At 50.3% G+C, this 22690-nt stretch overlaps 1 protein-coding gene across 7 annotated transcripts in view; it reads right to left on the reverse strand.

Annotated features, from left to right (window-relative positions):
• Positions 1-22690, reverse strand: part of GATAD2A (GATA zinc finger domain containing 2A) — a 283083-nt gene that overhangs the window by 82312 nt on the left and 178081 nt on the right. For all 7 annotated transcript variants that reach the window (XM_078670402.1, XM_078670398.1, XM_078670399.1 and 4 more), the window contains one exon: positions 17-146. In XM_078670402.1, coding sequence (XP_078526528.1) covers positions 17-146 — 130 coding nt within the window. The remainder of the gene's footprint in view (positions 1-16; positions 147-22690) is intronic.

Below are 22690 nucleotides of genomic sequence, written 5' to 3' on the forward strand. Positions count from 1 at the left end.
TACATTAAAAACTCACCAACAATGCCTCCGTGTTAGTGTCTCTAGGTGGGTTTTTCATTAATCCGTTCACCCGTGGACTGGATGGTTCATTGTCCGACAATATGATGACATCTGGCGACGTTGCTCTCTTCTCCTGCTTGATTTCACTGTGGGATTAAAGAGATTAAGTCAATGATGAAGTCACATTTTGTGAAGCAGCATAAAGACTGCGACAATTGTTTTTGGTTCCTATCTATGAATATTTTCTGCAAAACTCCAACAAAATGCTGCAAAGTCTGATGAAACAAAGTAAGCTATTTCAAGATGCGATTTCAATGAAATAAAAAAGCATCAGCAAAGCAAAGTAGCCTCTCAATGCAAAAGGTTGCTGGTTGCCGCCATTAGCTTTTTTAATACTTGAGAAATTGTGCCAGCACTGGCAAAGTCAACACCATACCTGGAAGCTGCCCATCTGAAAGTATTTCCTATATTTCCCAAGCCGGTTGTCAATTTGCATATAGACTAAATTTAACAGCCATTTTGGAACATGTTCCTTAGATTCATGATGGCTGCTAGATTGAAGCTAGTAGTTACAAGATGGCAGCCACGTTACCTCTATAAAATGTAACCTTTCCAGATGGCTAAATGGTTTGTCTATACTTTCAATATACAGCCTTTGTCAAAGCCAATGGATTAGGGCAGAGATTTGGAAAGACATCAAGCTGTGCAATGCTTTGCGTCAGTGTGGAGAGGGGAACACGGAGGCAGTTTAGAGGACCAACAGAACAGAGGAACACTGGGGTGGAGAGACAGAAGGGAATTTAAGAAAAAGAAAACAAGCAAGAGAAATAAGGACAAGGCCCATCAAGTGCTAACACTAGGGGAACAACAGGTAGCGGGGTAGTTCTTTTGCCCGGACTGCTTAAAAGTTCGTGACAGCGCGCACGTGCAGCACCTAGTGATTCCTGAGGCAGAAGCCGGTAGTCAACTTAATCACTCGCATCTGTTTTTCAATATCACTTGCATTGTTTTTAAATTATGCTCAGCCATCCCACGCACTCGCCGCAAAAGCCGACGTAGGCGCAGCTGACCGGGGGTGGGGCAAGGGGGGGGGATTTTGTTTGCATTAGAAGACTGCAGGTTGATGTGGCCGCCATTTTGGGGGTAACAACAGGTAGTGGGCTAGTTCTTTTGCCCCGACTGTTTATTGTCCACGACAGCGCGGACGCGCAGCGGACGAGCCAAAGGCAAGCCTGTGTGCCCAACCGAGCCCAGAGGCATGAAACGCTGTACAAATCAGGGTAAGTGCTCTGACCTTGAACAGATTAACCTATTCTGCCAAAACCCTGCTTAATATTAGGACTAGGGAACTAACCAGTCACTCTGCTAATATTTGTTGCTCTAGAAAGTTTCCAAATGCCCTGGAAGGGCCGGTAGCTTGTCGGACCTGCCTCTTTCAAAGAGATCTGATTATGAATAGCACACTGCATCTAAAACATTTACTTGACCAAGATATAACTAGGCCTAAGAATATTTTATGCAATGTGAGATCCTTAGCAAAACATCCCATTGAAATATGGGATATGATCACCACACACTCCCCAGAGCTCTGTTTTTTCACTGAACCCTGCTTAAATGCCACTAACCACCCATCGATCAATTTAGCCATCCCGGATGGTTATAAATTCATTCATCTAGATATGGAGGGGAAAATGGGTGGCATTGCCATTGCTTTCAAAAACCATCTTAAGGTGCAATGGACTTCCACCTTATCTAATGATAGCTTGGAACTGGGTATCTTTAAAATCACCATGTCACCCACGGATAGTTGGAATGTAGCTCTGATTTATCGGCCTCCAGGATCTAGAGCTAATTTTTCCAATTATTTGATTGAGCAAACAGCCTTGCAAATCTTAGCTTCCAGCAAATGTATTTTGATGGGGGATTTTAACTTCCAAGGTGAAGATTTTGCCAATCAGTCTCAATCTAACTGGACTGTCCCAAAGGGTTACCAGCCCTACACATCGGGTGGGCCATGCCCTGGATTTAATCTTCACTAACATTGATCACCTCACCTGTTACTCTCCCTATCCTCCAACATGGACCGATCACTCAATGGTCATGTTTTCCAGTCAATCTCAGGCCACTACAATCCCAGCATGGAACACAGGACAGAAGGAGTTGCGTAGACCTTGACACAACCTATCTCTGGAAACCTTTAAGGAGGTATTCCATCCCTACACATCGGAGATTGGCCCAGACGTCTCTTGACGTTTTTGGGATGTTGGAAGGTATCAACTCTGCCTTAGCGACTGCACTGGACTCTATCATCCCTCAAAAAAAATATAGCTCTGCCCAGCCACGACAATCAGCCCCCTGGTACACACCAGAGCTAAAAACAGACACTGGAGAGACGATGGAGAACCGGTAAATATGGTCTGGACAGACAGGCCTTCAAACTATCTCTATCCAGTTAACATCAGAGTATAAAAAACTGCTAGGCGAACCTATATTATGAATCAAATTGACCAGGCCAATATAGTTAAAGACTTTGTATCACCTCAAGCTTGCAGACAATCCCCGGCGGAATCTCAAGAACTATGCGACTCACTAGAAGTCTATTTTCACGAACAAATTGAGCACATTTACGCCAACTTGCCATCTACCAAGTCCCAGAAACCGGAATTCCTTACTGGACCAGGAGAACTGGGGATACCGACAGCTTGTACCCTTGATCAGTCTGAGGCAATTACGTTAGATGAGGTCACCAATTCACTACCCTCTGCTAAATCTGGTTCGCCTTGCGATCCCTGCCGTCCCAAAATAATGGCCCTTCTATCTACCAGTTGTGCTCCTGAAATGTTAACTGCTCAATCCAATCAGGCATAATCCCCACTCCATGGAAAGAGGCATGTACGACCTATATTAAAAAACCCAACAGCCGAACCCCAGGTACTTAGTGATTATTGGCCAATATCCTTGTTACCCCTGTTGGGCAAACAACTGGAAACTGCAATAAATGGGCAAATAAGCTCATATCTTGAGGCGAATAAAATTCTGAACCCCTCACAATTAGGGTTCCGGCCAGGCTTCAGCACGGAGACCGCTATCCTGGCAGTGACGGACTACCTGAGGCAGGTCATGGATGTTGGAGGATCAATAGTCCTGATCCTCCTTGATCTCTCCGCAGCATTTGATACCATCTCACACTCAAAGCTTGTGGAGAGACTACATTCCTGTGGTATTCAAGGCACAGCCCTAAAACGGCTGCAGAATTTGTCGGATAGACGTCAAAAGATTATGCTAGGGCCCTACCTCTCAGAGTAAACCTGCCTGGTTAAGGGTGTACCCCAGGGCTCTTGTCGGAGTCCAACATTATTTAATGTTTATACAGCCCCTTCGGCAAAAATTGTAGAACCACTAGGTTTCAAGATAATCTCATATGCTGACGATACTCAGCTTATTTTTTCAATCGGTTCCAACACAGAAGCTGAGAAAATCCGACTTGCGACAGGCATGCTCGCCATCTCAAAGAGGATGACAGAAAACTGCCTTCAGCTGAATCCTAGTAAAACTGAGGTTATGCTAATGGGGAAAGCATCAACCATTTGGACGGATGACTGGTGGCCGTCTCAGCTGGGAGCTGCCCTGATCCCCACACAATCTGTGGAAAATCTTTGATTAAAACTGGATCGGACTCTTTCCATGAAAGATCACATTGCAGCTACTTCTAGCGCCTTTTATTATAGCTTACGTCTTAAACGAAAGATGTTGCCCTATTTGCCCACCAAACATCGTAGAACCCTGGTCCAGGCTATGGTGATCAGTCGCCTGGATTATGGAAATGCACGGTTAGCTGAAGTAGGTGAGACATTACTTGCTAAACTGCAGGCGATTCAAAATACCGCAGCAAGAATGATTCTGAATCGCCCGCCAGGTTCCCCCTCAGGCCCTTGCTGTGAGAGCTTCATTGGTTACCAGTGAGGAAGCGATCCAATTTTAAGATCTGCTGCCTCACATACAACGCCTTCAACGGCAAAGGCCCTTATTATCTACAAAAGAAATTTAACAAACAAGCTTCGGGTCGCAACCTTAGATCTAATTCTCTAGCCCTTCGAAAAGTTCCCTAAATACATCTTAGTCATACTGGGGGCAAAGCCTTCTCATACCTTGCCCGACAGTACTGGAACCAACAGCCTATTGCATTGGGTGAATAAAAGCCTGGTATACAAATGGGTGCTGAATTGGTATTGCTGCTTTAGTGATTTCAGTTCTGACTCTTATGCCTTGAAGAGTCTCAACAGTTTATAAAATAACTACTTAAGATTATTAAAACAAACTAAATACTAAACAAATTATTTTCTCAAAATGGCAGCCTAATAAAAAAAACGTTTGACAAGTTTAAAACCCATCACATGTAGGTTTCTGATGCAAACAGATAAATTTTTCTTCATCACAAAATTCAATTCTGGATAAATAAAAATGTCATGGCATCTCAGTTTTGGACAAGAGTACATTTGCTATTGGAAATATAAACCACTGCTCAGAATTAATAAATATAAATATAAATATTGCATACATCCAGATTACTGCTGCAAGTGATCATTTTGCTCAAAACATTTTTATAGCCGTTTCTGCAGGACAATTTTCTGCCTTACTCGAGGTTTTATATCTGCACACGTGCTTGCATCTAAAGCATGAAACTGAAGCTCTTAACACTTCAAATTGAATCTACTTCTGCACTAATTCGCTCAAGAGGCTTTAGTTGGTGACCAATGCTTTAACAGTTTTCAAAGTCAAACTGTAGTCCTTTCACATTTAATAAGCTTGAATCGCCTTGAATAATCAATTCCAAACGGCATCATTGGTTGTATGGTTATATCAGCAACTTTTAAAAGATAAATTACCCTTCTTGACATGGGTAATCAAACGAATATATAGATACCAGACTTGTTTGAAATTACTCTGGTTAAAGTAAAAGTAAGTTATTCCCAAATAGTCTGCTACATCAGAGCCCTTGGTAACAGTACTCAACAAATACAATGTCTTGTATCCTACAAACCATGTGCAGTGCCACAACACACCGCAGGTCCTGGTCGGCACATGGTCTACACATCTACCTAATCATCCGGAACATATCTGTGATCTGTTCAGTAGAGGTCTTTGAAAAATCACTGTGAGTGCATGAAAAGCAGGCAACATACCGCAAGTTCTTTTTAAGACTGATAGTCAGGAGGAAACAATGAGGGCTTAGAAGCATCAATCTATACAGAGCACAGCATTTTCCATGAGAAACTACGGGCATCATCAGCGCACCCTCCAAGGTAGAGGAACACTCAGTGAATAAGTATGCAGGACCATCTTCCCTACCGAAACGGAGTACTTGTTCTTACTCCTAGTGTCAAGGCCCAAGGAGTGCATAGCCACCCATTAGAAGCTAAAGGTCTTCCAGTCGAACAAGTTACTTACCTTCGGTAACGCTTTTTCTGGTAGATACAATATCTGCCTGTGGATTCCTCACTTTGTGAATATCCCCTTGCGTCAGCAACATTCGGAAATTCTTTTGTAGCTTCGCGCCGACGTGGATCCGGACGTCACAGAGGCACGGCATCGCACGCGACCTCGCTGACGTCACCGGCGCCTATAACAGACCCACGCCGGCGTGATGACATCAGTTCCGCCCTTTTTTCCGTGCCCTCGAGGCACACGGACGGACCGATGATAGTAGAAATATACACAGTATACGTAGTACAGAAAACAAGGTAACACACACAGTGTGAAGCAAATGCAATAAAAACATTTGAAATAAACATTTCCATGACAATAAAATAACACATCATAGAAACTCTGGCATAGAAGAGTGGACAACGGGGAGGCGGGTGGGTCAGTGAGGAATCCACAGGCAGATATTGTATCTACCAGAAAAAGCGTTACCGAAGGTAAGTAACTTGTTCTTCTGATAGATACATCTGCCGTGTGGATTCCTCACCTTGTGAATAGAGTCCCACAGCAGTCCCCACTCCCGGAGGAGGGTGTCCACTCTGCTATACCAGGAAATCTTGGAGGACAGAGCGAGCGAAGTGGCCGTCCCTCCTCACCTCGGTATCCAAGCAGTAATGCTTCGCGAAAGTGTGGAGGGAGGCCCAAGTCGCGGCTCTGCAAATGTCCTCAACAGGTACACCTCTAGACAAAGCAGATGTTGCAGACTTTGCTCTAGTCGAATGTGCTCTAATACCCTCTGGTGGGTCCTTACCAGCCAAAGAATAGCAGATCTTAATGCAGAGGACGATCCATCTCGACAAAGTCCTCTTATGGACCGCTCTTCCTTTCTTGCAGCCAGCAAAGCCAATGAAGAGCTGGTCGTCCACTCGACAGTCTTTAGTCCTGTCCAAGTAAAAAGACACCGCCCTCTTGGGGTCAAGACGGTGTAATCTCTCCTCCTCCTTGGAAGGGTGAGGGGGAGGATAAAAGGTAGGAAGGGTAATGGATTGACCAAGGTGGAAAGGAGTCACCACCTTAGGCAGAAAAGCAGCCCTGGTCCTAAGAACCATTCGTTCAGCATGAATGGTCAGGAATGGGGGCTTGGAACTAAGAGCTTGAAGCTCACTTACCCTCCTTGCCGAGGTGATTGCAACGAGAAAAACCGTTTTCAAAGTCAGAAGCCTCATGGGACACTTGTGAAGAGGCTCAAAGGGAGCACCCATTAAAAATGTCAAAACTAGGTTCAAATCCCACTGAGGCACAACAAAAGGTGTAGGAGGGAACCTATTAGTAAGGCCCTTCAAAAACCTTAAAACAATGGGAGACTTAAAAAGAGAAGGCTGGTCAGGCATACAGATAAACGCCGACAGCGCAGAAAGATAACCCTTCACCGTGGCAACAGCAAGCCCCTGCTGGGCTAGCGAAAGGGCAAACTGGAGCACATCAGATAAATGGGACCTCAAAGGGTCTATAGATTTCTCCCTGCACCAAACAACAAATTTAGACCACCTATAAGAATAGATGGACTTAGTGGAGTCACGCCTGGCTGACAAAATGACATCCACCACATAGTGAGGGAGAGAAAAAGAAATCAGGTTGCCCCGCTCAATCTCCAGGCATGAAGGTGTAAGGTCTGGAGGTGGGGGTGTAGAACCTGCCCCTCCATCTGAGAGAGGAGATCTGCCCTGTGAGGGAGACGGAGCGGCGGGTGAGAGGAGAGGTGGAGAAGGTCTGAATACCACACCCTTCTTGGCCAATCCGGGGCGATCAATATGACTTGGGCCCGGTCTTGGCGAATTTTCCTCAGAACCCGAGGAATCAAGGGTATGGGAGGAAACGCGTAAAGGAGTTGCGAGTCCCAACTCAACTGAAACGCATCTCCCAAGGCTCCTTGCATCGGATACTGGAGACTGCAGAATGACAGGCAATGAGCATTCTCGTGAGTGGCGAACAGGTCCACCCGAGGTGACCCCCACATCTGAAAGATGTCGTGAACCACCTCCGGGTGAAGCCTCCACTCGTGATCGGCAGAGAACTGCCGACTGAGACTGTCTGCACGAACGTTCAGAACCCCGGCCAGATGATTTGCCATCAGACAAATCTGATGGTCCTGAACCCAGGACCAGAGACGCAGAGCCTCTCTGCAGAGACACTGCGACCCCACTCCTCCCTGCTTGTTGATGTACCACATCGCGGTCGTGTTGTCCGTCAGGACCTGGACTGACTGACCGCGAAGGGAAGGGAGGAAGGCCTTGAGCGCCAAACGTATCGCCCGCAATTCTAGAAGGTTGATGTGAAGCAACCTTTCCTCTGGAGACCAAAGACCCTTGACCTCCAGGTCTCCCAGATGAGCACCCCACCCGAGAGTGGATGCATCCGTTATCACTGTGGCCATCGATGGAGGAAGTTGAAAAGGCTTTCCTTGTGACAGATTGCCTTCCACGCTCCACCAAGACAGATCCGCTGCAGCTTCTCTGGAGATCCTCACTGACTCCCTGAGATCTCCGTTGTGCTGATACCACTGCCTGCGGAGGCACCACTGGAGTGCCCTCATGTGCCAGCGTGCATGGTTGACCAACAGAATGCATGAAGCCATCAGACCGAGCAGGCGAAGGACCTTCAGGACTGGAACGACCGCTCCATTGTAAAATAAAGGAATCATCTCCCGTATGTCGCAAATCCTTTGAGGGGGAGGGAATGCACGACATACAGTTGTGTCCAGTACCGCACCTATGAACAGGTTGCGCTGTGAGGGCACCAGGTGAGACTTGGGTACATTTATCGAAAAACCCAACCTGTGCAACAACTGAGTTGTCTCCTGCAGATGATGGAGCACCTTCTCTGGCGACTCCGCTTTGATCAGCCAGTCGTCTAGATACGGAAATACATGAATCCCCGTTCTCCTGAGATGAGCTGCCACCACTGCCATCACCTTGGTGAAGACTCTAGGTGCAGTAGTAAGGCCAAACGGAAGGACCACAAACTGGTAGTGCTGTGACCCAACCGTGAAACGGAGATACTTTCTGTGCGACTTCAAGATGGGAATATGAAAATACGCATCTTGCAAGTCGATCGACACCATCCAGTCCTCTTCCAACAGCGCTTGAAGAACCTGTGCAAGAGTGAGCATTTTGAACTTTTCCTGCTTCAAAATCCTGAGGTCCAGGATTGGCCGAAGTCTGCCATCTTTCTTGGGGGATCAGGAAATACCGGGAGTAGCACCCCTGACCCCTTTCCTGCTCTGGAACCACCTCTATTGCACCCTTTCGGAATAATGCCAGGACTTCTTCCTGCAAGAGAAGCAGGTGGTCTTCCGAACAATAACCCTGGCAAGGAGGGTAATTGGGAGGGAATTCCTGGAAAGGAAGAGCATACCCATTCTCTACAAGATTGAGAACCCAAAGATCCGATGTTATAAATTCCCAATCTTGTAGAAAATGAGTAAGCCGACCCCCTACTGGGCCCACATGATCCGGAATGGCGGATCTAGGGCTGCTTTGCTGCGTTGGCCGGGGGTTGGGAAGGAGAGGAGGAGGAGGAGGAGGAAGCTTGACGACCTCTAGGACGGGGTCTTTGTCTGCCTCTGTACGACTTGTACAGCGTGTTCTGCTGCTGCTGAGGCTGCTGCTGGGACGATCTGTAAGATCGAAAGGAAGATCGGCCAAATCCTCTGAAGCGTCTTCCGGTAGTACCCCTGGACTGAAGGCCCAAAGATTTTGCAGTGGCCCTACTGTCCTTAAAACGCTCCAAGGCAGTATCAGCTTTTTTTCCAAACAGACCTGAACCATCGAAAGGTAAGTCCATTAACGCAGACTGGACATCAGCAGAAAACTCTGAAGATTTGAGCCAAGCAGCTCTCCTAGTAGCCACAGAGGAACCCATGACTCTTGCCACCGAGTCTGCAGTGTCCAAACCACTCTGGATGACCTGTCTCGCAGCTGCTTGGGTGTCCGAGATTACTTCTTGAAAATCCTTCCTGTCCTACTCAGGAACCTTTGGAATAAGTTGCTTGACAGAGTCCATCAAAGCATGGATATATCTCCCCATCAAACACGTAGCATTGGTTGATTTCAATGCCATACTGGCCGATGAAAAAACCTTTTTTGCATTTTGGTCCTGTTTCCTGGATTCCTTGTCTCCAGGAACCTGTGGAAATGCTCCAGCAGATTTTTTAGAGCAGGCAGCCTGCACTACCAAACTCTCAGGAAGAGGATGCGTTGTTAAAAATGCAGGATCCTCCGGTGTAGCTCTATACCTTCTCGCCACCGTTCTAGAAACCGCTGGAGCAGATAAGGGTTTTTTCCAGACCTCATAGATAGGTTCAGACAATGCCTCGTTGAATGGTAACATAGGCTCGATCACAGATGAGGGTGAATGAAGCACCTCAGTTAAAATATTGGGCTTATAATCAGCTGTAGGTAGTTATGTTTAGTAAACTCGCTGCCTTCTTAATGACAGTGTGGTAAGGCACCACATCCTTAGATGGAGCATTCGATACAGAAGCCAACTCCCATTCAGGTGATAGCTCAAGACCACTGGCCTCACATAAGTCATCAAAGGGATCCTCAGAATCCTGTAACTCTCCTTCCTCAGTATCAGAATACCCATATTTCTCCTCTTCCAGAAGTCTCTGGGCCTTTCTCCGAGACCTTTCTTTCACAACCGAAGTCAAAGGATTCGGAACCGACTCAGACGGGGTCGCCGCCGGCGTCGAACCCGACGTCGGACGAGGCTTCTCGACACGAGGTCGGACAGAATCTTGCCTCGGAGTCACGGGTATCGGCGTCGATTGAGCCGGCGTTGTGCGCTTCGGCGTCGACGACACCGGTGGTGTCGGAAAATGCCAATGCGGCGGTAGAGCCGGCATAAAGGGCATGAAGGGTGCAGGGGCATAAGCCTGCGGAACCCCTAAGTTAAAGGCCATAGGACCCGTGGGACCAACAGGTGCACCAGACGGGAACATTGCCCTTGAATATACACCATACATGGCGTTCAGGAACTGGGTAGGATCCTGACCTGGAGTCGGAAACTCAGGATATGGACCTCTCGGTTGTTCCTGGGGAGGCGGAGTCGATACGACGTCGACCTCTTCTTCGGGCGCCGGAACCGGAGTCGATGAACCATCGGGTGCCGGAACTTCGGCTCCACCAGCCCCCTGCTCCTCACCTTCATCCTCCTGACCAGAAGGATTGGATGGAATCGGAGAATGGACATGTTCCTGAGGTTCGGGTGAAACCGGATGCAAAGTCTCTTCATGTTCCGACTCCGAAACCTCCACTTCTTTACTCACGAGTTTGATCTGGGACTTCGGTTTCGAGCTAGAGTCCTTCCCAGAGTGATGACGTGACTCATGGGACTTCCTCCTGTGTTTCTTCTTCGAAGACTTCGAAGCGTGAGCTGACGATGACTCCGAGTGTGACCTCGAACGAGACCTCGACCTCGATCGGCGAGATCGAGATTTCGATGACTTCTTAGCTTTCTTGCTCTTGAGTTTCGCCATGAGGAGCTTTGTCTCCCTCTCTCTTAAGGCTTTTGGAGTCATCTTTTTGCAGCAGGAACAGTCCTCGACATCATGGTCGGAGCTCAAACACCAGACACCACATTCGTGGGGGTCGGTGATTGACATTGTCTTGCCACATTCACCGCAGGCTTTAAATCCCGTCTTCTTCGACGACATCCCGAAGAGAATGAAGAAAGACACAAATACGAAGAAATAGTAACAAAGTTACTGTAAGCTACTACACGATCCCTGAAAACCGTTAGCGTCGACGACGCGGAAAAAAGGGAACTGATGTCATCACGCCGGCGTGGGTCTGTTATAGGCGCCGGTGACGTCAGCGAGGTCGCGTGCGATGCCGTGCCTCTGTGACGTCCGGATCTACGTCGGCGCGAAGCTACAAAAGAATTTCCGAATGTTGCTGACGCAAGGGGATATTCACAAGGTGAGGAATCCACACGGCAGATGTATCTATCAGAATTCATCTTCTAGAGGGAGCAGTCGCAGTTAGCTGGGGCACCATGGTTAAAGCATTGCACGTTTGGTGCAACACTGGTATGATGCAACAAGATGCCAAGCCTTCTCCACTTTGTGGATGAGTCTACCTCAACCTCACTCCAGCAAGAATGAATGACTGCAGGAGGAAGTGAAACTAGCCTCCACAAGAGAGAACTTATTTTTTATACAAGTAATCCCTTCTGACTTTCCTTCTCTCCAGGAGGTTGAGGACCACTGAAAGTTAGTGAAGGAGATTTTTAAGGTGATCATGACAGGCAAGGGAGTCCAGGGCCATAATGCAAAAAAATAAAATAAAAAATACAGAAGAGGTCAATGTTTAGCACCATCCAATAAATTACTGCTGCAAAACACCCACAAAGAAAGCAAGCACTTATGACACTTACCACTCACTACCCCATGCACCCCAGCGGTTGTTCTAGTTCCTTATCAAGCAGTATCAATGTGCTCTGTACGCTATCTAACAAACAAAATATATATGGACTGTGGGGAATAGGGTCCGACTCTCCTACCAACTGCTTGAGTTAGGGTGGTACTCTTTGAATTCTTTCATACAGATGAATAGATCTATGCAAATTACATGTGTAAACAATTTCACCCACATATTACTTTCTGGAGGAAGTTCCCTTCAAACAGCGCTGGGACACCCTAGTTTTTGTGACAGATACAATGACGGCTCAGATTCTCTAGTCAATTCTGGTCAAGTATTCACTTTACCTGGTGGAGTCCATTTTGAGAACTATTATATGAAAAGGTTAAAACTTACCTGTAGAAGTAGTTCAGCAGATTTAAGACTTTTCTCCTATTCACATGCTTCCGCCATCTAGTGGGTGGATCCAGAATAATCTTTGTTTACCCTTTTGATGTGGCTGACCATTTGGTGGCCATATCTATCCTTCCAGGACGCCAGACACACACCCATAAAGTTCCTGTTGCTTGATATTCAACTTCTTTCTTACCCCTTTTGGTGACCTCTCATCTTTGGACTTAATTTCTCTGGTATAGATCGGTCATCTTTGGGGAGGCAGGATCGCATGTTTAGTGAGAAAAGCCTTAAAGCTGCAAAATTACTTTTACAGTATAGTTAAGCTTTTTGTTCTGATGGATGCATCTGCCAGTGGATTCCTCAACTTGTAAATATCCCCTTGCATCAGCAACATTCGGAAATTCTTTTTGTAGCTTCGTGCCGACGTGGACGACGTCACAGAGGCACGACACCGCGCGCGACTCCGCTGACGTCACCGACTCCATAATAGGCCCACGCCGGCGTGATGACATCAGTTCCCTTTTTTCCATGTCGTCGACGCTAACGGTTTCGAGGGATCCTCTGTAGCTGTTAGTAACTTTGTTACTGTTTGTTTCTTTTCGGTGTCCTCTTGCTTCGTTGTGTCGAGATGTCCAAGAAGAAGACTGGATTCAAGCCGTGCGGAGAGTGCAGCAAGATGATGTCAATTACGGATCCGCTCGAGTGCTGCGTTTGGTGTTTGAGTTCGGACCATGACGTCGAGGAATGTTCTTCCTGTAAGAAGATGAACCCCAAGGCTCTCCGTGAGAGGGAGGCAAAGCTCCTTGTTGCCAAGTTGAAGAGCAGGAAGGACAGGATAAGGTCGAGGTCACGGACTCTACGTTCGAGGTCTCGCTCGAAGTCGCACTCGAGGTCGTCTTCAGTGCATGCTTCGAAGTCGTCGAGGAAGAAGCACAAGAAGAGATCTCATGAGTCTCGCCATCACTCTGGGAAGGACTCGAGCTCGAGACCGAAGACGCAGGTGAAGTTGCTGCGCAAGGATGTGGAGACTCCGACTCCGGAGGTTAAAGTCTCCGAGGGTGAGGCTTCGCCTGTTCATTCACCAGATCATTCACCGAAGCCATTGTCGAATCCTTCTCCGGCTCCGACTCATTCTTCTGACCAGGAAGGTGAGGGAGAAGAAGAGTGAGGAGAAGAGGAGGCTCCGTTGCCTGCGGGTTCGTCGACCCCGGTGCACCAGCCTGATGTGGAGGTCGAAGTCGAGAAGACACCGCTGCCTCGAGAGCAACCTGTGGGCTCTTATCCAGCTTTTCCTGCTCCAGGTCAGGACCCTACTCAGTTTCTGAATTCTATATATGGAGTATATTCAAGAGCTATGTACCCCTCTGGTGCACCGGTTGGTCCCACGGGTTCTTTAGCATACAATCTGGGTATCCCCCAGACTTACGCTCCTGCGCCTTTTATGCCATTCATGCCGGCTCCGAAGCCGCCTTGGCTTTTCTCGGCGCCGTCGAAGCCTTCAACGCCAAGACCTTTGACGCCAACACCCTCGCCGCCGATGCCGAATCCGACCCGTCCTCGAGTTCAGCGGTCTGGTCCTCCGGCTTCGGGCTCGACGCCAGCTCCGGCGGAGTTGATTCCGGATCCGTCGAATTCATTCATGAAGGAGAGGTCGAGGCGTGAGGCACAGACTTCTGGAAGAGCAGAGGTACCGGGATGCAGAAATGGAAGAGGGTGAGCTGCAGGATTCAGAGTATCTTTTCGATGATCTGAGAGAGGCTAGTGGTCTTGAGCTGTCTCCTGATTGGGATTTGGCCTCTGTTTCTGACGCCCCTTCTAAGGATGTGACACCTTATCACGTGATTAGAAGGAAGGCCGCAGACTTGTTGAATATAACACTTCCTACTGCAGAGTATAAAGCTAATATACTGACTGAGGTCCTTCATTCACCTGCCTCTGTGGTCGAGCCTATGCTCCCTTTCAATGATGCTTTGGCGGAGCCTATATCGGAGGTTTGGAAAAGACCGCCTACAGCTCCTGCTGTTTAGAGAGCGGTTGCGAGAAGGTATAGGGTGGCGCCTGGTGACCCGGACTTTTTATCCACGCACCCCTTACCAGAGAGCTTGGTTGTGCAGGCGGCCTGTTCGAAAAAGTCTGCGGCGCTTTTCCACAGGTTCCTGGGGATAAGGAATCAAAGAAGCAGGACCAGGCTGCAAGCATGGCGCTCAAATCGACTAATGCTACTTGTCTTATGGGACGCTATATCCATGCAGTGATGGATTCAGTCAAACAGCTGGTTCCAAAGCTTCCTGAGGAGGATAGGAAGGATTTTCAAGAGGTGATTACTGACACTCAGGCTGCTGCTAGACAGGTTATTCAGAGTAGTCTGGACACTGCTGACTCTGTGGCAAGAGTGATGGGTTCTTCGGTGGCCACAAGAAGAGCGGCATGGCTTAAATCCTCTGAATTCTCCGCGGATGTCCAAGCTGCCTTGATGGATTTACCCTTTGATGGGTCAGGATTGTTTGGAAAGAAGGCTGATGCTGCTTTCGAAAGGTTCAAGGACAGCAGAGCGACAGCGAGATCTTTGGGACTACAGTCCAGAGGTACTGCGGGGAAGAGGTTCAGAGGTTTTGGCAGGTCTTCCTTTCGGACCTACAGGCAGCCACAACAACAGAAGCGTAATACAAGCAGGGGAAACCCAATAAACCCTTGTAGGCTTGGGCACAGGATAATTGAAGTCAAAGGGTGCTACAAGGGACTTGATTTCAATAAACAGATTAACTCAGTTAGGAGATGTGTTGCAATAATCACACTCAAGTGTATCCACAGAATATCACAAATTACCACAAATCAAACAATTGAATAAATCATAGGAAGGGAAAGATACACGAGAAAATGGAGATATATTTGTCAAAATTATTTTTTTATATAAGTTTTGATGATGCAGTTTGTTAATAAACGTATAGGGAGACAAATGAACAAATGAATTTGAGCAAAGGAAGTTATGAACAGAGGTAAACAAATGACTTAAATACTTCAGCTCAAAACTAGGCATCAACTCCTGACAATTAAGACAGACAACCAGCTTAACAAGCATTGGAAATGCAATAGGTCTCGCAATAACGCGAGTCTGAACTATTAGCATTGTAAATGATAATGCCCTTTATTTTTGCGTTCTGGTTTTTGGAACATAAATAAAAGGCTTTGTCATTTACAAGGCCTATAGCTTAAATTTGCGTTAAAACGAGACCTATTGCATTGCAATGGTGGTGGTGCTGCTGAGTTCTCTCTGAATCTGCACCCACAATCTGCACCCACAATGTGTGAGTGGTGTTGCGTGTGTGAGTGGCGTTGCGTGTGTGAGTGGCGTTGCGTGTGTGAGTGGCGTTGCGTGTGTGAGTGGCGTTGCGTGTGTGAGTGGCGTGTGTGAGTGGCGTGTGTGAGTGGCGTGTGTGGCGTGTGTGGCGTGTGTGGCGTGAGTGGCGTGAGTGGCGTGTGTGGCGTGAGTGGCGTGTGTGGCGTGAGTGGCGTGTGTGGCGTGAGTGGCGTGAGTGGCGTGTGTGGCGTGAGTGGCGTGAGTGGCGTGGCGTGAGTGGCGTGGCGTGAGTGGCGTTGCGTGGCGTGAGTGGCGTTGCGTGGCGTGAGTGGCGTTGCGTGGCGTGAGTGGCGTTGCGTGGCGTGAGTGGCGTTGCGTGGCGTGAGTGGCGTTGCGTGGCGTGAGTGGCGTTGCGTGGCGTGAGTGGCGTTGCGTGGCGTGAGTGGCGTTGCGTGGCGTGAGTGGCGTTGCGTGGCGTGAGTGGCGTTGCGTGGCGTGAGTGGCGTTGCGTGGCGTGAGTGGCGTTGCGTGGCGTGAGTGGCGTTGCGTGGCGTGAGTGGCGTTGCGTGGCGTGAGTGGCGTTGCGTGGCGTGAGTGGCGTTGCGTGGCGTGAGTGGCGTTGCGTGGCGTGAGTGGCGTTGCGTGGCGTGAGTGGCGTTGCGTGGCGTGAGTGGCGTTGCGTGGCGTTGAGTGGCGTTGCGTGGCGTGAGTGGCGTTGCGTGGCGTTGAGTGGCGTTGCGTGGCGTTGAGTGGCGTTGCGTGGCGTTGAGTGGCGTTGCGTGGCGTTGAGTGGCGTTGCGTGGCGTTGAGTGGCGTTGCGTGGCGTTGAGTGGCGTTGCGTGGCGTGAGTGGCGTTGCGTGGCGTGAGTGGCGTTGCGTGGCGTGAGTGGCGTGGCGTTGCGTGGCGTGAGTGGCGTTGCGTGGCGTGAGTGGCGTTGCGTGGCGTTGCGTGGCGTGAGTGGCGTTGCGTGGCGTGAGTGGCGTTGCGTGGCGTGGGTGGCGTGGCGTGGGTGGCGTGCGTGGCGTGGGTGGCGTTGCGTGCGTGAGTGGCGTTGCGTGAGTGGGGTTGCGTGCGTGAGTGGCGTTGCGTGCGTGAGTGGCGTTGCGTGCGTGAGTGGCGTTGCGTGCGTGAGTGGCGTTGCGTGCGTGAGTGGCGTTGCGTGCGTGAGTGGCGTTGCGTGCGTGAGTGGCGTTGCGTGCGTGCGTGGCGTTGCGTGCGTGCGTGGCGTTGCATGCGTGCGTGGCGTTGCATGCGTGAGTGGCGTTGCGTGAGTGGCGTTGCGTGCGTGAGTGGGGTTGCGTGCGTGAGTGGGGTTGCGTGCGTGAGTGGGGTTGCGTGCGTGAGTGGGGTTGCGTGCGTGAGTGGGGTTGCGTGCGTGAGTGGCGTGGCGTGCGTGAGTGGCGTGGCGTGCGTGAGTGGCGTGGCGTGCGTGAGTGGCGTGGCGTGCGTGGCGTTGCGTGGCGTTGCGTGGCGTGAGTGGCGTTGCGTGGCGTGAGTGGCGTTGCGTGGCGTGAGTGGCGTTGCGTGGCGTGAGTGGCGTGAGTGGCGTGAGTGGCGTTGCGTGGCGTGAGTGGCGTTGCGTGGCGTGAGTGGCGTTGCGTGGCGTGAGTGGCATTGCGTGGCGTGAGTGGCATTGCGTGGCGTGAGTGGCGTTGCGTGCGTGAGTGGCGTTGCGTGCGTGAGTGGCGTTGCGTGCGTGAGTGGCGTTGCGTGCGTGAGTGGCGTTGCGTGCGTGAGTGGCGTTGCGTGCGTGAGTGGCGTTGCGTGCGTGAGTGGCGTTGCGTGCGTGAGTGGCGTTGCGTGCGTGGCGTGAGTTGCGTGGCATGAGTTGAGTTGCGTGGCGTGAGTGGCGTTGCGTTGGGTGAGTGGCGTTGCGTGGGTGAGTGGCGTTGCGTGGGTGAGTGGCGTTGCGTGGGTGAGTGGCGTTGCGTGGGTGAGTGGCGTTGCGTGGGTGAGTGGCGTTGCGTGGGTGAGTGGCGTTGCGTGGGTGAGTGGCGTTGCGTGGGTGAGTGGCGTTGCGTGGGTGAGTGGCGTTGCGTGGGTGAGTGGCGTTGCGTGGGTGAGTGGCGTTGCGTGGGTGAGTGGCGTTGCGTGGGTGAGTGTGGTGTTGCGTGGGTGAGTGTGGTGTTGCGTGGGTGAGTGTGGTGTTGCGTGGGTGAGTGTGGTGTTGCGTGGGTGAGTGTGGTGTTGCGTGGATGATAGTGGGCTTGCGTGGGTGTGAGTGGCGTTGCGTGTCTGTAAGTGTTGCTGTGTGGGTGAAAGTGGCACAGAGCCTTTGATGTGGCCTGGCGCAGGAGAAATGCTGCTGCTGCTAATTAAATACAAGAGCGGCCGGGAACGAATAGTTTTCTTACCTGTCGGTGTAGTTTTGCAGCTTGAAGATCTTTCTGGATTCACTATGCTGTGCATTATTCCGCGGTCTTGTGGTTGGGTCCGGATTCGTAGTCTTTTCTTTGTTTTTTTTTTTTTTTTTTTTTTCTCTTTGCCCAGGTGGGCGTCGGCGTCACACCCCCTTTGGGTGTATTTCCGGTGACGTCGGCATGCTTCCTGCGGAAGCTCCCACTCTTGGGCGCCATCTTCGGGTTCTTTTTTTCCGTGTTTCTTTCGTTTCCGAAGTAATGGCAATGTTCACCTTAGTTTGTATTTACCGCTTTGTACTTTCAAAGTCTATTCTTTAGTTAACCACCTCTTCTCTCTCCAGCCTCATCTTTCTGGCGGAGGTGGGTGGGTTCGCTAGTGAATCCAGAAAGATCTTCAAGCTGCAAAACTACACCGACAGGTAAGAAAACTATTCGTTTTGCAGCGTGAATCTTTCTGGATTCACTATGCTGTGCATAGATTTTGTAGCGGTTTCTCATCTCTGTGGCGGCTGGGTGGAAGATGAGCGTTGGGTGTTGAATATGTGCCGTAGCACCTTCTGTCCCACTTGAGCTTCCTTGTTCATTTGTATGTCCACACAGTAGTGCTTCGTGAACGTGTGCACCGAAGCCCATGTTGCCGCCAGGCATATGTCCTCTATGGGTGTGTTAGCCAGGAAGGCTATTGTAGCGCCCTTCTTCCTGGTGGAGTGGGCACGCGTCCCCTCAGCCAGTTCCTGTCCTGCCCGTTTGTGGCAGAGTTGGATTGTTTGTGCGATCCATCGTGCAATGGTCCTTTTGGTTACTGCTTTGCCCATGAAGCTGTTTGCGAAGGACACAAAAAAACTGTTTCGTTTTCCTGTGCCCCTTTGTCCTTTCAATGTAGTGCATGACTGCCCTTCTGGCGTCCAGGGTGTGCAGAGCTCTCTCTGCGCTGGTTGTGGGTTTTTGGAAAAAACTCGGTATCTGTATCGACTGGTTCATGTGAAAATTGGATACCACCTTCGGCATGAAGTGTGGGTCAGTCCTCATCACAACTCTATCGTTGTGTATTTGTATGTATGGTTCTTGTAGCGTCAGCGCTTGAAGCTCGCTTACTCTGCGTAAGGACGTTATCGCAACCAGGAAGGCTGTTTTCATAGTTAGCATCTTTAGGGAGGCCTTGTGAAGTGGTTCAAAGGGCTCTTTCATGAGTTCCGTTAGGACTGTGTTCAAGTTCCATGCAGGTGGCGGCACCCGCTTGGGTGGTGCGATCCTTTTCGCTCCTTCTAGGAATCTCTTCACCACCTGTGATGTGAAGAAGCTCCTGCACGTTTCTCCCCTTGTGTAGGCTACTATCGCTGCCAAGTGAACTCTTAACGAGGATGAGCTAAGGTTCTTCTCCAGTAAGTGCGTCAGGTACCTTAGCACTGTGGAGTCCCTCTTCATCTTATTGTGGAGTCTTTCCTGTCTGCACCATATTGTGAATCTTTTCCATTTCGCAACGTAGCACTTTCGAGTGCTGGGCCTTCGTGCCTCCCGAAGTACCCTCAGGGTGCTTTCTGGTAGTCTCAAATGTGCGAACTCTATGTCCTCAGGAGCCACGCTACTAGGCTCATGCTCTCTGGCTCTGGATGCAGTACCTCTCCGTTCTGCATGGACAGTAGATCTTTCCTCCTGCTGAATCTGTGGGGTGCACACTGTGTCATCTCCATGATCTGCGAGTACCAGGTCTGCCTCGCCCACTGCGGTGCGACCAGTATCAGTGTCATGTTGCTCGCTCTGCATTTGCTCAGTACTCTGTGCATCAGTGGTATCGGGGGAAAGGCGTAGGCAAATGTCCTTGACCAATCTATCCATAGGGCATTCCCCAGTGTCCCCTCCTCGGGCTGCCTGGATGCGAAGTTTTGGCATTTTGCATTCTGGCGTGTGGCAAACAGGTCCACCGATGGTGTCCCCCACCTGTCGAACAGGTATCTTGTCTCCTGAGCATTGAGCTCCCACTCGTGGGATGCCGATGTCTGCCTGCTGAGCCAGTCGGCTTGTATGTTGTCCTTCCGTGGTAGGTGTATGGCTAGCAGGTCTATCTTGAGAGGGATGGCCCATCTCCATATCTCCTGCGCCAGCGTTGAAAGCGGTGCGGACTGTGTGCCCCCCTGCTTGTTGATGTATAACATCGCAGTGGTGTTGTCTGTTTGTATCAATACCTTGTGCTTGTACAGTCTTGTTTGAAAGGCCTTCAGTGCAAGGAAGATTGTCTTCAATTCTAAGTAATTGATGTGCTTTGTGGCATCCGTCGGTGTCCACAGTCCCCTCACCTTGAGCTCCTCCATGTGAGCGCCCCATCCCTTCAGGGATGCGTCTGTGGTGATGGTCACTGTTGGCGTTGGGGGCGTTAGAGGCTTTCCCCTTGCTATGTTCTCCATGGTCCACCATGTCATCTCCTTCTGCACTGCGTGCGTTACAACCACTAGATCCTCCCAACTGCCTGTAGCTTGTGACCATTGCTCCTGTAGCCATTCTTGAATGGGTCTCATGTGGAGTCGTACATTCGGTACCAGGTGGATGCATGATGCCATCATCCCCATGATCTTGCTCGCCGTCCTCACTGTCCGAGCTTGTCCCTTCCGGTAGAGGCGAGTTTCCTTCACCAGCGCCCTCGCCCTCTTCTCGCTGGGGAACACCTTGCCCTGTAAGGTGTTGATCTGTGCTCCCAGGAAGATCTTCACTTGTTCCGGCTCCATTGACGATTTCTTCCAATGGATGGAGAACCCCAGGTTTATGAGCGTGCTGGTCACTGTATGTGCGTGCAGCTTGCATTTCTGGTATGAGTTTGCTTTCACCAGCCAGTCGTCCAGGTAAGGGTATACATGTATCCCCTGCCTTCTTAGGTGCGCCGCGACTGCTGCGAGGCACTTTGTGAAAACTCTTGGTGCCGATTTTAGACCGAAGGCCAGTGTCGTGAACTGGTAGTGGCTTTCTCCGACGGTGAACCTGAGCATGTGCTTGTGCTTCCTGTTCATTGGGATGTGCAGGTATGCGTCTTTGAGGTCTATAGTGACCATGAAGTCCCCGGTCTGCAACTGTGGGAGCACCTCTTGCAGGGAGGTCATTTTGAATTTTTGCGTTCTTATGAATCGGTTCACGAACCGTAAATCGAGAATGGGCCTCATTGTCTCGTCTACTTTTGGTACCAGGAAGTATGTTGAGTATACTCCTGTGTTTCTTTCTTTGAAGGGTACCCTTTCTATGGCCTGCTTCCGCAGGAGTTCTTTTGCTTCTTCCTGAAGGCACTGCAGCTGCTTGCTTGCTAGCGGCTTTCTTCTTGGTTTTCTGCTTGTTGGCCTCGCCTCCAACTCTATGCAGTATCCGAATTGGATAATGTTGAGGATCCATTTGTCTGATGTGATTCCTCTCCACTCCTGGAGGTGGAATCTTAATCTCCCTCCCACTGGTGTCCTGTGGTCGTGGGTGTCTAGTTTGTCTTGACCCATCTGTACGTGCTGCCCCCTGGGATCTTTTTGTGGGTGGGCACACGGGTTTTTTCGAAGTCACTTGGAGGTGGGCTGCTGGCCCCCTCTTCTATTTTGTCCTCGTCCATTTCTCCCTCGAAAGGACTGGCCTCTTTGTTGGTACTGCCAGGGCTGTTTCTGATGGCCCTGCTGACCCTGCGAGTCTGCCTGGTGCGTTTGCTGGAAAGCCTGGTGTGAAGTACCTGGCTGGTTTCCGCCTCTTCCGCCGGGCCTCCGTGACGGGGTGTCCCTCTTGTTCCCTCTGAACTGCAATGCTCCCATGGATCTTGCTGTTTCGTTATCCTTCTTAAGTTGGCTGAGTTGCTCATCAACTGTTTGTCCGAAAAGCGTACTGCCGTTGAACGGGGTGTTCAGGATGCTGTGTTGCACCTCCGGTTTGAAACCGGATATCCTGAGCCAGGCGTGTCTCCTTTCCGTGACGCCCATCATCATGAGCCTGCTGGCCGTGTCTGCCCCATCCAGAGCCGTCTTAAGGCAAGAATTTGCAGCATTCTTCCCCTCTTCAATTAGCTTTTCGGCTTTCTGCTTGGCATCCTGGGGCAAGTCCTTCACCAACTGTCCCAGTCCCTCCATGATTTGGTACATGTGTCTGTTCACCAGGGCGTTGGAATTAGCCATGCGCCAGTGGGTCGCGGCATTCCGTTCGATCCTTCTGCCCACCAGATCCATCCTTTTGCTCTCTTTATCCGGTGGCGGGCCCGAGGTAGTGGGTACGTTAGCCCTCCTCCTTGCTGTGGCCGTGATAATGGAGTCTGCGGAGACCGTGCCCTGAATGTAGGCCGGGTCCTTTGCGGCATGCTTGTACTTCTTCTCAGTTCTGGGAGTCACTGCCTTGCATGTTGCGGGCTCCCTGAAAGCTTCCTTCCCCTGAGCCAAGACGCTCTCGAGCATCGGGAGGAACTGGCTCCTCGTTTGTGTTGGGAGCAATGTTTCCAGAAGAAAGTCTGCTTTCTGCTTCTCTTCGTCGAGCTTGAGCTTGAAAGCTGCTGCGGCAGATTGTATCACCGCGTTGTAGGCCCCGATGTCGTCCGGCGGCGAGGGCCTCGAGGGGTAGGTGTCGACCACCTCCTCCGGGCTGTCGGTCTCGACATCGATGTAATCCACATCCTGAAGGTCATAGGGCGCCGACTCTGTGTCTGTCCTGCCCTCATCTTCCTCCCCATAGCTGTAGCTCTCGTGGGGATTCTCGTACTCCTCCTGGTCGTCGAACACCTCGTCTTGCTCGGTGACTTCGGCGACCTCCTCTTCTTCCTCCTCGACCGCCTCCAGCACTGGTGGCTTGG

This window comes from Lissotriton helveticus, chromosome 12, assembly GCF_964261635.1.
Source record: "Lissotriton helveticus chromosome 12, aLisHel1.1, whole genome shotgun sequence".
NCBI lineage: Eukaryota > Metazoa > Chordata > Amphibia > Caudata > Salamandridae > Lissotriton > Lissotriton helveticus.